The 14,049-nt window shown below is 58.9% G+C and overlaps 1 protein-coding gene across 1 annotated transcript in view; it reads right to left on the bottom strand.

Annotated features, from left to right (window-relative positions):
- The window catches only part of LOC135284663 (nucleolin-like), a 35,228-nt gene that overhangs the window by 1,447 nt on the left and 19,732 nt on the right, over positions 1–14,049 (bottom strand). Inside the window, exons 2-6 of the mRNA XM_064396276.1 lie at positions 2,309–2,361; positions 1,221–1,373; positions 470–622; positions 324–386; positions 58–197 (exon numbers count right to left, since the gene is read on the bottom strand). Coding sequence (XP_064252346.1) covers positions 58–197; positions 324–386; positions 470–622; positions 1,221–1,317 — 453 coding nt within the window. The 5' untranslated portion in view covers positions 1,318–1,373; positions 2,309–2,361. The remainder of the gene's footprint in view (positions 1–57; positions 198–323; positions 387–469; positions 623–1,220; positions 1,374–2,308; positions 2,362–14,049) is intronic.

Raw genomic sequence — 14,049 nt, 5'->3', positions numbered from 1 at the left:
CCCTCCCCCTGGGGACAAGAGGCTCCCTGCCCCGGGAGGTGCCACCCTGCCCTGTACCAGGTTGCTGTCAGCCTCGCTGTCATAGTCATCGTCACCATCTTCATCATCATCATCCTCCTCCACCGCGCTGCTCTCCGGCGGCGGCGCAGGCTGGGCTGTCACCGCCTCTGGGATCTCCACCTTGGGGATCACGACCTCTGGCAGGGGAGAGGGACAGGCACTGTCGGGATGAGGCTGCCTGCTGGGATGTCCCAGCCAGGGGCCCCCAGGGAGGTGGCCCTGCCTCAGGCTGGACCCGGGGCATCGGGGAGGGTCGGACCCACCGGCAATGGGAGCGGGCGGAGGCTCCTGCCGGCCGCGGGCGAGTCCCTCCTTGGAGCATGGCGCTGCAAGACACGAGGGGACAGCAGCCAGGAGGTGGCAGCTCGGGCTGGCCCCCCCTGCCCGCTCCGCCCGCCTCCCCACTCACCTTGGAGCACCTGGAAGGTGACGCTGAGCAGGGCGACCACGGAGGCCACCAGGATGCACTTGTTGAGGGTGAGCCCTTCCCAGAGCAGCGGCTCCTCCGCGGGGTCCAGGCTGGGCGGCTCCGCCTTGCTCTGCACGGGGAGCGTCCTGGGGACTGCGGCACCAGGGAAAAATGTTACTGGAGGGAACTGGGAACAGGCAAAGGGCTCTGAGCTGGGGGTGGGAAGAGCTCTCAACATCCTCCTGCACAGCCCGCTCAGGGCAGGGACAGGGACAGGACAGGGACAGGGACAAGGAGAGGGACAGGGAACAGGAACAAGGACAGGGATAGGGACAGGACAGGACAGGACAGGACAGGACAGGACAGGACAGGGACAGGGACAGGGCAGGGGCAGGGATAGGGACAAGAGTTTCTCCCACCACGTGTTGGCACTGCAGGAGTGGGGACAAGAGTGTCCCGGGGGCTGAGATCGAGGGGTTTGGGCCATGGTGGCATTAGAGGATCCTGGCGATCAAGCTGGGAAAAACTGCCCGTGCTCCTCCTCCAGCAGCAAATCTGGGCAGGATGGAGAGGAGGAAGAGGAGGAGGATCTGGCAGGCGGCTGAGGAGCCCCATCTCCATCCCCGTGTCACTGATTTCCCCACTGATTTCCCCTTCCCACGGCCAGACAGCGCCTCCCGGGCTGGCCGGTGACACGGGATTGTGCCCCTGTGGCCACCTGGGGCCGGGCTGGGCTTTCCCACACACCCACCTGGCGGCCCGGCAGCGCTGCCCTTGGCTCCCACCTTCTCCACCCGCTTCTTCTCCGCCGCTTTCCTGTCCCCGCCGAGCGGGGCTGGCTCTGGCATGTCCGGCTCTGGCTGTGCCTCGGGCTGCTCCGGCTCCTGCTGCCCTCCTCTATTCCCTGCGGGAGGACGCGGAGCGTGGCCGGGGGCACAGGGACACGCTGCTCCGGGGGCCCCGGGGCGAGAGGCACCACCTGGGGCGTGGGTTCACCTCAACAGCCCAAAAACTGTATTTTATGTTATTTAAGCTGGGTTTAGCCACGAGTTAGCTCCGGTTAACACACGGGTGGGCCCCCAGGCTGTGCTTGGGATCCCCCCGGGGCTGGGCAGGGGCTGCAGCACCCGCTGAGGGCAGGGTCGATGTGCGGGGAGCGGAGGGAGCCGCGCTTGCTCCGGGCTCGGGGCTGAGCGGGGCTCGGGTGGCCGGGCTGGGCGCTGGTGCCACCGGAGAGAGCTGCCCACCGGCACGGATCAGTGACAGCGACAGCTGGGGGGACCTGGATGGACGTGCTGCAACCCTGCCGGGCGGAATGTCACTGCGGGACAGCCCCAGCCCGGCCCCCTGACCGGCACAGGGATCCATCCCTGGCACCCCTGCCCTGCTCTGGCACAGGGATCCATCCCTGGCACCCCCTGCTCGAACAGGGATCCATCCCCAGCAGACCCTGCTCTGAACAGGGTCCATCCCTGGCACTCCCTGCCCTGGCACAGGGATCCATCTCTTGGACACCCCCTTTTCTGAACAGGGATCCATCCCCAGCACCCCCTGGCCTGGCACAGGGATCCATTCCAGGCACTCCCTGCCCTCTCCTGGCACTGGGATCCATCCCAGGCACTCCCTGCCCTCCCCTGGCACAGGGATCCAGCCATGGCACCCCCTCCCTTCCTCTGGCACAGGGATCCATCCCAGGCACTCCCTGCCCTCCCTTGGCACAGGGATCCATCCCAGACACCCCCTGCCCTCCCCTGGCACAGGGATCCATGCCCAGCACCCCCTGCCCTCCCCTGGCACAGGGATCCCCCAGGCCCCCCCACGCTGACCCCGGGCACTCACATGGGCTCGGCCGCTGTCCCCGTGGCTGTCGCTGCTCACCGGAGCGTTGGCATCTGTCACAGACAAGCACAGCTCAGCTCCTCAGGTGACAAATCTGGGCAGGTGGGAGCCACCAGGGGCTGGGGGTGTGGGCCCCTGGGGACAGCCCAGCCTGCAGAGAGGGGACATCTGGCCGTGATTCCCCTGTCGGTGTTCCCGTGCCACCCGTGGATGGACAGAGGTGTCCCAAGTCAGGCAAAAAGCCCCCCAGGCATCGAGGGGGTGCAGTGGGAGCTCTGGGACTCTGAGCCCCAAAAGGTCACCAGCCTGGACATCCCAGGGGAGTGGCAGCCAAAGGGACAGTGACCTCCCTGCCAAGGCACGTGGGGGGACCAACAGCCCCGGGTGTGCTCAGACCCCGAAAACACAAGGCTGGACACTGGAGGGCCAGAGCCTGGCAGCAGGAGAAGGCCCAGCTACCATGGAGCAACCAGACCTCCAAAAGGAGCTCCAGGGAGCTCAGGGAGGACTCTCAGGGCTTTTCCCAGCTGGGCAGTGGCAGAGCAAACTGAAGGTCCCCAGGAACAGGAGGAAGGGCTGGGGAGGGGTTGGGCTCTGGGGGTCCCGGGGGTTTCTGTGCCCTGGGGGAGCTGCAGGGGTGGGAAGGCACCACAAGGTCCCAGCACCACTGGCCTCAGCCCTTGGCATCTCCAAGTCCAGTGCCTCAGGTGCCACATCCTCCCCAGATGGAAGAATTTTTGCCCCCTTTGAGCCAGATTTAGTAGATTTCCTTCCTGTGGAAAACTGAGAAAAACATAGCAGTTCCCAGGATGAAACCTGCCACTCAATGTTGGAAGCAGAACAGACAAATAGGAGGAAACCTTTTGGCCATGATCTGAAAGGTCTTTGCTTTCAAAATGAGCCGGGTTTGTTTAAGTGATGCAGGTCTGGTCCTTTCTCTGCTGGGAAGGGGCAGAGCTGCCCCAGGACTCTCGTGGTGCCCGGGGGATTCCAGACCCAGGGAAAGCACAAAGGTGGAGAACTTTTCCTCAAAGTGTTTCCCCCCCATGTGCTTGCCCTGTTTTTGAGCTTCTCAGTCATTCACCCTGGTTTGGGGCATAGATGAGCACCAGGAAGGTGCAGGAGGGCCCTGTTCCTTTCTCCCTGGCCATGATCCATGCTCCCATGGAGCTGGTGTCACACAGGTGCCCCTCAGTGCCCGAGGTCACCCTGTGAAGTGACACCACCACAAAGAACCATCTCTGCCAGGCTGAGCTGTGTCCTGCACAGTCTCACACACCACACCAGTGGCCATGGCTCACGGTGAGAACAAGGAACCTCTTCTCCTGTCCTTCCCTGGCCACCTCTGAGCTCTCCCTGCCCACCTGGAGAGCCCTTAGGTGCCCTCAGGGCATCCCCAATCTTTCTCCAATGCTGCACAGGGACAGTGGCACCTCGAGGGACCCTCACCAAACTGAGAGGGATCAAACACTGTGCCAAAGCACACCCCTGCTGGGCTGCCCAGACCTCAGCTGAGCCTGGTGCCCTGTCACAGAGTGCCAGGCTCTTTCCACGCCTCCACCCCTTGGGCTTCACCCTGAAGGAGGAGCCCAAACAGACCTGGGGGCAGGCAGGTCTCCTTCCCTGCCGTGTGCCCCAAAGGCATTAACTCGGCCCCAGAGCTGACCAGACCCATGTCCAGGTCTGGGCAGGGCAGGAGATGGGGCTCTGTGCCCTGGCAGGAGGTGGATGCACTCCGGGGCTCCACAGTCCTCGTCCCCAGGCAGGATGGGCCGTGTCACCTGCAGGAACAGCCGTGCTGGGCTGGTGATCCAGGCACAGGCACTGCCAGGCCAAGCAGGGCAGGAATGGCCACAGTGCCAGGGGTGGCCACCAATGCCAGGGGTGGCCACCAATGCCAGGGACACTTTGCCCATAGCAGCGCTGGTCACCTGCAGCCCCCAAGTCCTTGCTTGCCGTGCCCCTGCCCAGGAGAGCTCCCGTCCATATCCATCCATCCATCCATCCATCCATCCATCCATCCATCCATCCATGCATCCCTCCCGCCCTCCCTCCCTCCTGCCCGCCCATCCCTCTCCGGAGGATCATCCCTCTCCGCGCCCCGCACGCCAGGTCCGCCCGTAAAGGCTCAAAATCGCAGGCACTTAACAAATAATCAGCTCCGCTCTGCTGCCGCTGGGACTCCTCCTGAACGGGCTCCCGAGGTCGCCTTCACCGCTGACTCACGTCAAAGAAACTTCCAAAAATAGTCCCTCGCCTGCCCCGCTCTCCCTGTCACCCTCGGCCGGAGATGAGCCCCGCGGCTCCCGCTCCCTCGCGGCCACGGAGAGCCGGGCTGTGCCCAGGGCTGCCCGGGGGCTGCCCCACATCGGGGCTTCAAAGGCACAGAAATCCGTACCTGGGGTCGGCCGCCGCCTCCTCCTCGGCTGCAGCCCCGGGCGGCGCCGGCTCTCCCGGGTAAAGAACAGCAACAGCTGCCCGAGGGACCGGAGCAAAATAGCGCCCAATCACCGGGGCCCGAGCGCCACAAAAGGCAGCTCGGCCCCGGCCCCGAGCGCAGGGGCTGCCCCGGGCACGGGCTGCGGCTCTCGGGGCACCTGAGAGGGGATTGTCCCTCTGTGACACTCCCGGGGAGCACGGGGAGGGGACAGAGCCCCGGCCCCGGGTGACTGAGCCAGCTGTGGGAGGGATGGATGGATGGATGGATGGATGGATGGATGGATGGATGATGGATGGATGGATGGATGGATGGATGGATGGATGGATGGATGATGGATGGATGGATGGATGATAGATGGATGGATGGATGGATGGATGGATGGATGGATGGATGGATGGGGATGGATGGATGGATGGATGGATGTGTGGATGGATGGATGGATGGATGGATGGATGGATGGATGGATGATGGATGGATGATGGATGGATGATGGATGGATGATGGATGGATGGATGGATGGATGATGGATGGATGGATGGATGATGGATGGATGGGGATGGATGGATGATGGATGGATGGATGGATGATGGATGGATGGATGATGGATGGATGGGGATGGATGGATGGATGATGGATGGATGGATGGATGATGGATGGATGGGGATGGATGGATGGATGGATGGATGATGGATGGATGGATGGATGGATGGATGGATGGATGGATGATGGATGGATGGATGGATGATGGATGGATGGGGATGGATGGATGGATGGATGGATGGATGGATGGATGGATGATGGACGGATGGATGGATGGATGGATGGATGATGGACGGATGGATGGATGGATGGATGGATGGATGGATGGATGGATGTGGGTGCTGCGGGTGCAGAGGTGGAGCTAGGCACAGGTAAGGAGAGAAGACAAGAAATCCCTCTGGGGGCAGCAGTGCTCAGACAACTCCAGTGAAAATCCCATTTTTCAGTGTTTGGCTAAGTCCGCTGCCCTCCCACCCCTCTGATGTCCCCGTTCCTGTCCCCAGGAGCCCTGTCACAGCCGCAGGCACCTCCTGGGCTGGTGGGAGTGGGGATGTCCCATCCCACCCACCCCAGGATACAGGGAGGAGATGAAGAGCAGCCAAAGACCCTGGAGCTCTGGCCCTGCCTGTGGGGGTTATCCCGAGCCCCCAGCTCAGCACGGGCAGGAACAGCCTCAGGCAGGAGCTCCTGTGCAGGGATGTGGTGCAGCAATGCCTCGGACCAGTCTGGCACATCCCACTTTGAGGACGTTGCTCTTATGGAGAGGCTTCAGGCCCAAAAGCCCCCAAGTCCCTGAAATTGTAACATTTCCCACCTGCAGTCTTGACATTTTTCTTTAGCAAGACCTAAAGGAGGAATAAACCAGCCCAGGTGAGGCTGGATCCAGGTCCTGCTTTAGGGGCTCAGGAGCAGCCTCTGCTCCCCAGGGCAGGGATTTGCCCCCTCCCCAGGGACAGGACTGAGCACACGGAGGGAGGATCCATGAGCCGGGTGGATGGAGGAGGGATGGGGCTGCACACAGCCCCCCCAGCGGTGGGCACACCCTCCGGAGAGCTTTCCCGCTTGCATTCCCATTCCAGCAGGGTCGGAGCTGTTCACTGCCGTGGCATTTGCTTTATAGGGAGGTGATGAAAGAAGAAAATCATAAACGGGCCAAATAAAATCCCTTTTCCTCCCAGTTAATCACGTTTGCCAGGCTGCCCCCAGGTTTGTTCCTGCCTCCCGTGGGTGAGCTGGTCCTTCCAGGAATGATGCCAGGGGCTGAACCGGCACCGTCTGCACTCGCAGAGCTCCGGCAAAACACCCTCCCACCTCATCCTTACATGGAGCCAGAGGACAGAGAGCTCTCCTCACCATTCCTAGGACCTTTCAACACCCCGTTCCCGCAGCGGGGAGGGGCCGGCAGCGTTTTTGCCTCCACACGTGTCGCTCGGAGCAGTTCCCCGTGGAGCTGCAAAGCCTCCACCTCCATCGCACGATTTATCCCGGGCAGATGGAGGAAAGAGATTCCCGGAGGCAAATTCTTTCCTAATCTCTTGAACCCCCCCAAATCCCGGCTTCTTCCGTGCCCTGAGCCTGATAAAAGCGTCTCTGGGACGGGGTGAGCTCTGGGAGGGGGAAACCCGATCCGGCTGGGAGAGCAGGAGAGCTGGGAGAGCAGGGGAGGGCACCGGAGCAGCGTCCAGGCCAAAGAGTGACTTTGGACTCGGCTGGATGGCACAGCCCCTCTTCCCTGGCTTCCCGGGCTGTCCCCTAGCCTCTGTCCTCACGAATTGTGGTCCGGGCTGTGCTGCAGCATCCCCTCATTGCCATGGCAATGCTCACTTCTCCTCCCACCAGGACATCATCTCCCTTCTCCCCGTTTTTAATAACTCACAGTTAAAAGGCAATCAGAAAGGCATAAAATTAGTCACCGAGTATTTTCAGCACAGGTTGGTTCTGGGGATGAATCTTCTCTCAGTTCTCACAATTCCCTCTCTCCCCAGAGCTCCCAGCCCCTGCCTGACTCTGTCTCCTCCTGCCACAGGTACGAGGGGTGGCAGATGCTCGAGCTGGCTGCTCAGGTGGCTTTGCCACTGCTCACCAGGCTGGCTGCAGGTTTTTTCCCCTTGGATTTCATCCCTGGCTCTATCAGAACCTGCCTGACCATGTTCCCAAGGCTTGGGACTCTAAAACACTTCCCACTTTGGAGCCTTTACCCTCTAATCTGGGCAGGGCTGGGCTCTTGGCCTGATTTTGGAGATGGGAATTTGGATGTTGTCTGCCAAGCCAAGTGCCCTGGGCACAGCACAGCTCTGCAGGTAAAGCCCAGCTCCAGCTGTGTCACCCCCACGCTGGCAGTGTCCCTTGGGGCCACTGGTCTGAGACTGCACAGGGCAGGTCCCACCAAAGACCTGCTGGAGATGCACGTGGAGCTCACCAGGTGCTGCACGGGCTTGTTGGAGGAGCTTGGTGTCTCCCAGCCCTCCACCCTGCCTCAGATGTGGTTGGGGATGCATTCAGAGCTGGGCTGGTGGAAGAGAGGATCACAGAAACCCCCAAATTCTCCAGGAAATGGGGTGAAAGAGCACCTTGATTCCCTGCACGACCCAAACCCCAAAGGCACAGGTGTCCCCATGGCAAGCTGGGCACAGCCCAGTGCTGACAGCAATATCCACTGACCCAAAATTCCTCTTTCAGCTGATCCATCAGCTCCAGCTGGGGGGGCTGTGCAATGGCTGTGCTGATGCACAGCTGCTGCCTCCTTCCCCTGAGGAACCAAACATCCACCCAGGAGATGATTCCTGCAGGAACCACAGAGCTTTCCAAGCACTGGCGTTATTGAGGAGCACTTGGGAGGTTTCAGGAAGAGAAGGAATGTCTCCTCTCTGCCAGCTGTGCTGCTCCTGTCAGATCCCATCTGTCAGCATGGAGATTTCAGATCTGCCAAGCTGAGCCATCTCCTTGCAGAGGTGTGGATAATGGAAGGCCTGGAGCAGTTTGGATGCTGATGTTCCTGTGGCTCCACATCCCCAGGTGTTGCAGCAGGAGATGGAGCACCCCCTGCATGAGCTGATTCCCACAGCTGATGCCTGGACAGGCTCCACGTGCCCAGGAGGGCTGACTGCACCTCATGGGCCTGCAAAGCTTCTGATGCCAGTTCTGATCAAGAGCTCAGACCTGGGCCCTTCCTCGTGGCTTCAGGGATTTGGTTAAGCTGGAAAACACAGCCAAGGGGATCTTCTGTCTCCTCTCCTGGGTTTGAGGTGGTGTGGAACCGGTGAGGGAAGATGGGAGTTCTCTGGGCTGGTACCACCTTGGTTTAATGAACCACACCTTGGAACATCAATGGGACAAGAGGAAATGGACTCAAACTGCTCCAGAAGAGGCTCAGGTTGGACATCAGCAGGAATTTCCTCATGCAAAGGGTGGTCAGGCATTGAAAGGGACTGCCCAGGGAGGTGGTAGTGTCACCAAGGAACAACTGGAGGTGGCACTCAGTGCTCTGGGCTGGTGACAAGGTGGGGATCGGGCACAGGTTGGACTCAATGGTTTTAGAGGTCTTTTCTAACATAAATGAGTCTGGGATTCTGTGACCTTGGATGATCTTTTAGCCTGGAGGGAATGCAAGCCAGAAAAATGATGGCTCTTTGTTTAAAGGGAAGGGGCCCAGGAAGGGAGGACATCCCACCACAAGGTTTTGGGAGCAGACTATGCACCTTAACACATTCCTCCAGCTGAGCATGGAAAAAGGGAACACATCTCTTAGAAAAACTCTCCCATGTCACCTCTGGCTTCCCAGGCCCAAGTTGGATCCATCCATCCATCCATCCATGCATCCATCCATCCATCCATCCTTATCCATCCATCCATCCATCCATCCATCCATCCATCCATCCATCCATCCATCCATCATCCTTATCCATCCATCCATCCATCCATCCATCCATCCATGTCCATCCATCCATCCATCCATCCATCATCCATCCATCCATCCATCCATCCATCCATCCATCCATCCTCCATCTATCCATCATCCATCCATCCATCCATCCATCCATCCATCCATCCATCCATCCATCCTCCATCTATCCATCATCCATCCATGCATCCATCCATCCATCCATCCATCCATCCATCCATCCATCCATGTCCATCCATCCATCCATCATCCATCCATCCCTCCATCCATCCATCCATCCATCCATCCATCCATCCATCCATCCATCCATCCATCCATCATCCATCCATCCATGTCCATCCATCCATCCATGTCCATCCATCCTTGGAGCAGTGCTGCTGGACCCACACCCACCCCTGACAGTGTCCTAGTCACCTTGAGGTGACCTTCAGGGCTGTCTCACAATCACTCCCAGTGCTGGAGGAATCCTGCTGGGGACAGGTTTGGCAGAGCTGACCAGGACAAGGAGCAGACAAGGTCCTGCTCCCTGCCCTGGTCCCTGCAGGTCACTGTGGTCCAGTTGCAGACCTCAGTCCCAGGACTGGCTGAGCTCAGGCCACCCAGCACGGTGACAAGATCAGGCTGGCAGGAACACAAAACACACATGGAACACCTTTGTCATGGGTGAGGAGCTGTGGATGTGCTGTTGGGTGAAATGAGCTTGGCAGGGCTCTGAGAAGAGCAGAGAGGCAGCAGAGAGGGACATCCTGCTGGGACATCTGTGTCTGAGCCTGAGCACAGCACAGGATCCTGCCCCAGGATCTCCTGCACCTTGTGGATGTCACTGGGACCACGCAGGGGTGAGGGACACCAGAAGCCACCAGGCAGGGCAGAACACACAGTGACAGTGAGGGAGAGCCTTCCATGGGCTCATCCCATGACCCACAGCTATCTGGAGCAGCTCCACATTAAAGCCACTCTGCCCACCCTGGAATCCACGTGTGCCCTAAAAACTCCAATTCACAAATCTCAGAGGTTTTGCTCTTTTGCCTGGCAGCAGGAGCTCATTCAGGTCAGGGGGACAGAAGATCCAGATCCTGTTAAATCCTACTTTTAGTCTCATCTCCTTTCCGTAATTGTTCCATGATCCCTTTTCTCACAGCTCAGCACCACTCAGGGCTGATCACTCTTCTCCTTAGAGATTCACAGCTGTTTGTCACTCCCAGGAGAACAGGAGGATGTGACTCCACTGCAAGGAATTATCCCTGGAAGTGCCATTTGGGATTGGGAAAGTGGCCATGATATTTGTCCCACCAATGGCCGTGGCTGTGGCACATTCATGCCACAGAAACTGAGGCAAAGGGAAATTTAGGGGAATGTGAAGCTTTGGGTGGAACAGCCTGGCAATATTTAACATCCCAACAACCACAAATCCTCCCCTTTTTTGCTTTCCTGATGGATAGAGTGTTGGTGCATTTACCCAGACAGGTTCTGGCACTGGGGGCTGCAGATCCCAACCTGCTCCTCCCTTCCCAAATCATTCCCAGTGAAGGAGCTGCTTCCCTGGGCAGCAGGAATGAGAGGGCTCTGCCTCCTGTGGGAATAAGGAGCTGTTCCTCAGCTCCTCCCACAGAGCCACCAGCCTCTTTGGGATGATGGCACCCACTGGAGAGCAGGTCCTGGTGGATTTAACACCTTTCCCAGGGCTCCAGGTTGGCCCCACAGGACTGAGCAGCCAGTTCTGAAGCAACAAATCCATGTCCAGAGAAACATTCCTTTGTGGGGATGCTCCCAGACTTGGTATCTGGGAGCTGCTGGGCTGTGGGACATGGGGAAGGAAGGAGATGTTCCAGGCAGGCCTCAGGTCTTAAAAGGGTCATAAAAGTACAAACCCCACCACAAAGTACAGCAGGAAGTCCTGCAGGGACAGCAGAAATAGCAGGAACTTCCCACCCACCTCCAGACCTCAGCTGGGGTTTCCCAGTTTCTCTGTGCCTCCTGCCCTGTTCCCCATTTCTCTCTCTGTTATCAGACCAGAAATTCCCAAATTAACACTTAGCAGCCTCCAGAAACCAAGGGCAGAGGTTTCACCCTGCCAGGCCCCTCTGCTCTGCCCTCCCCTCCCTGCTCACACCACGGATTTCTCAGTGCCTTTGGGACAGTCCAGGAAGGCTGGAGGGGTTTGGGTTCCTTCCTTATCCCCTTGCCAAGACCAGGACTGTGCTCTGGGGCTCTTTGTCCCTCTAGGGCACTTGCTGGGGTCCTCATGGAGGGGCTTTGTCATCTCTCTGAGGTCTGGAAACTTTGATGATTTTACCTCTCCAAAATTGCAGCTGGCATCCAAACTCCTCTGATTTATAGCGGGACAGAAAGGGCTGGGACCTGGGGATGAGGTTTTCCAGTGAAGCCCCTTGTGCTCCAGCTTTCCTTCTTCCTGCTTTCACACAGCAATGCCAAATGCAATATATTATGTAATGGGAACAAGCGAGAACCAAACCAGCAAGGACTCCAAAGAGCAGGAAACTCCCTTTCCAAAGCCACACTCTTAATGAGTCAGTTCTCTCTCATTTTTGCTCACCACCCTTGACCCACCCTTGCAGACCAGGCTTTGTCCAGTGCAACAAGGAGACATCAAAGCTCAGGATTTTTAATGTTTTCCAGTTCTTCCCCAATATATCCTTGCTGGACATCTGTTCCTAAGACACATCCTGCTCTAACAACAAGATTTATGTTTAAAATAAAGCTTGAGGCTCCTCAAGGCATCACCAACCTGCAGGAAAGCCAGAGTGTGACTGGAAGGGAAGGGAGAGATGGACAGAGAGAGGTTCAGCCCTCCTTGCCATAACCCTGGATCCTGGATTGGCATCAGCCTGGACTGGAGGCCAGACCCAGCTCCACCACACCAGAGACAGCATGGTTTGGGCTGGAGCAGCAGCCAAGCACTGAAATGTCTCCTCCAGCCTGGAGCACAGACACAAAGCCCTTGGGAGAGCTGGGCAGGGCCCATCCGTGTGGCACTGAGGGCAGGGATGTGCCTGTGTCTGATGTCAGGGTCACCCCTCACACCCACAGCTGCCAGGGCTGTGCTCTGGTGCTGGATTGGTGCTGGATACACCCAAGGCAGCTCCACTGAGTCAGGGAATCAGAGTTTGGGTTGGGATGGACCTTAAATCCCATCCCATCCCATCCCATCCCATCCCATCCCATCCCATCCCATCCCATCCCATCCCATCCCATCCCATCCCACCCGTACCATGGTGGGACACCTCCCACTGTCCCAGGCTGCTCCCAGCCCTGCCCAGCCTGGCCTTGGGCACTGCCAGGGATCCAGGGGCAGCCACAGCTGCTCTGGGCACCCCAAGCCAGGGCCTGCCCACCCTCACAGGGAACAATTCCTGCCCAATCTCCCATCCAGCCCTGCCCTGTGGCACTGGCAGCCATTCCCTGGCTCCTGTCCCTGCAGGCCTTGTCCCCAGTCCCTCTGCAGCTCTCCTGGAGCCCCTTCAGGCCCTGCCAGGGGCTCTGAGCTCTGCCTGGAGCCTTCTCTTGTCCAGGGGAGCACCCCCAGCTCTCCATGGGGTTACAGGAGATTTAGATTTAGAAGGAAATCCCAGAGCTCACAGGCATCAAGCAGCTTTAGGACTGTTCCTCCTCCTCAGCTCCCTGCCAGCACCAGCAGAAAGCAAATGTCCTACAAAAGCCAGGCTGCATCCAGCAACTTGTGATTAATGCAAAGTCAGGTGGAATCTTTCACTGAGTGACAGAGAGGAGGATCCAGGAATGAACCTGGAGTGGCTCTGCCCACCTGGCTGGGGGAAGGAGATCCAAGGGATTTGGACAAGCACCTCCACCCTGGCAGCCCCTGAGCTCAGGAATCATCCAGCCTGCAGCACTGCCCTGGATTTTAGGCTGTGCTCTCACCAACACCACATGGAGATGTGAGGACTGAGCCGTCCCTTCTCCCTCCTGCCCAAACACCCTCACTCCCACACAGCCTGCGCTGCACTTTGGGCAGGGCTGTGATCGCACCTTGGATCACAGAGTTCAACACAGACTGAAGTGGTTCCCATGATCAGATACGACACCAGTCTGGTATTTGCTGGCAAAAAGGCACAAAGGAATGAAATGTGCCCCGGGATGGGGCAGGAAGGTGCAGAGACATGCAGGGGAAGGGCAGCGTGCCCAGGAGCTGAGGCAGGAGCCTGCAGGCTCTGGTGGTAACAACCCTGAAAGTGATGATGGAATTATTAAAACATGGCAACACGGGTGTAGGAGTGGGCAGAAGAGCAGGAGAGGAGCTGCTGCTGCCCAGGCTTCTCCCAGCAGAAAGGTGCTCAGTGTCCCTGCCAGCCAGGATCTGTCCCTGAGAGTACCCTCACATCCCTGGGGAGCCAGGCTGGCAGAGCTGGGGGTGCTCCCCTGGACAAGAGAAGGCTCCAGGCAGAGCTCAGAGCCCCTGGCAGGGCCTGAAGGGGCTCCAGGAGAGCTGCAGAGGGACTGGGGACAAGGCCTGCAGGGACAGGAGCCAGGGAATGGCTGCCAGTGGCAGAGGGCAGGGCTGGATGGGAGATTGGGCAGGAATTGTTCCCTGGCAGGGTGGGCAGGCCCTGGCTTGGGGTGCCCAGAGCAGCTGTGGCTGCCCCTGGATCCCTGGCAGTGCCCAAAGCCAGGCTGGACAGGGCTGGGAGCAGCCTGGGACAGTGGGAGGTGCCCCTGCCATGGCAGGGGTGGGATGGGATTTAAGGTCCCTTCCAGCCCAAACCATTTTGGTTTCTGTGATCTCTTGTTTGTGGATTCCTTGAGTGACCAGTGAAGACTCCATGACTTTGTAGATGCCAACGAGAGGAGCAAGGACCTGGATCCAGCTGCAGGCTCCATCCT

This window comes from Passer domesticus, chromosome 21 (assembly GCF_036417665.1).
Source record: "Passer domesticus isolate bPasDom1 chromosome 21, bPasDom1.hap1, whole genome shotgun sequence".
Lineage (NCBI taxonomy): Eukaryota > Metazoa > Chordata > Aves > Passeriformes > Passeridae > Passer > Passer domesticus.
Note: the sequence above shows the minus strand (reverse complement) of the source record. Positions and strands in the feature narration are given on the sequence as shown.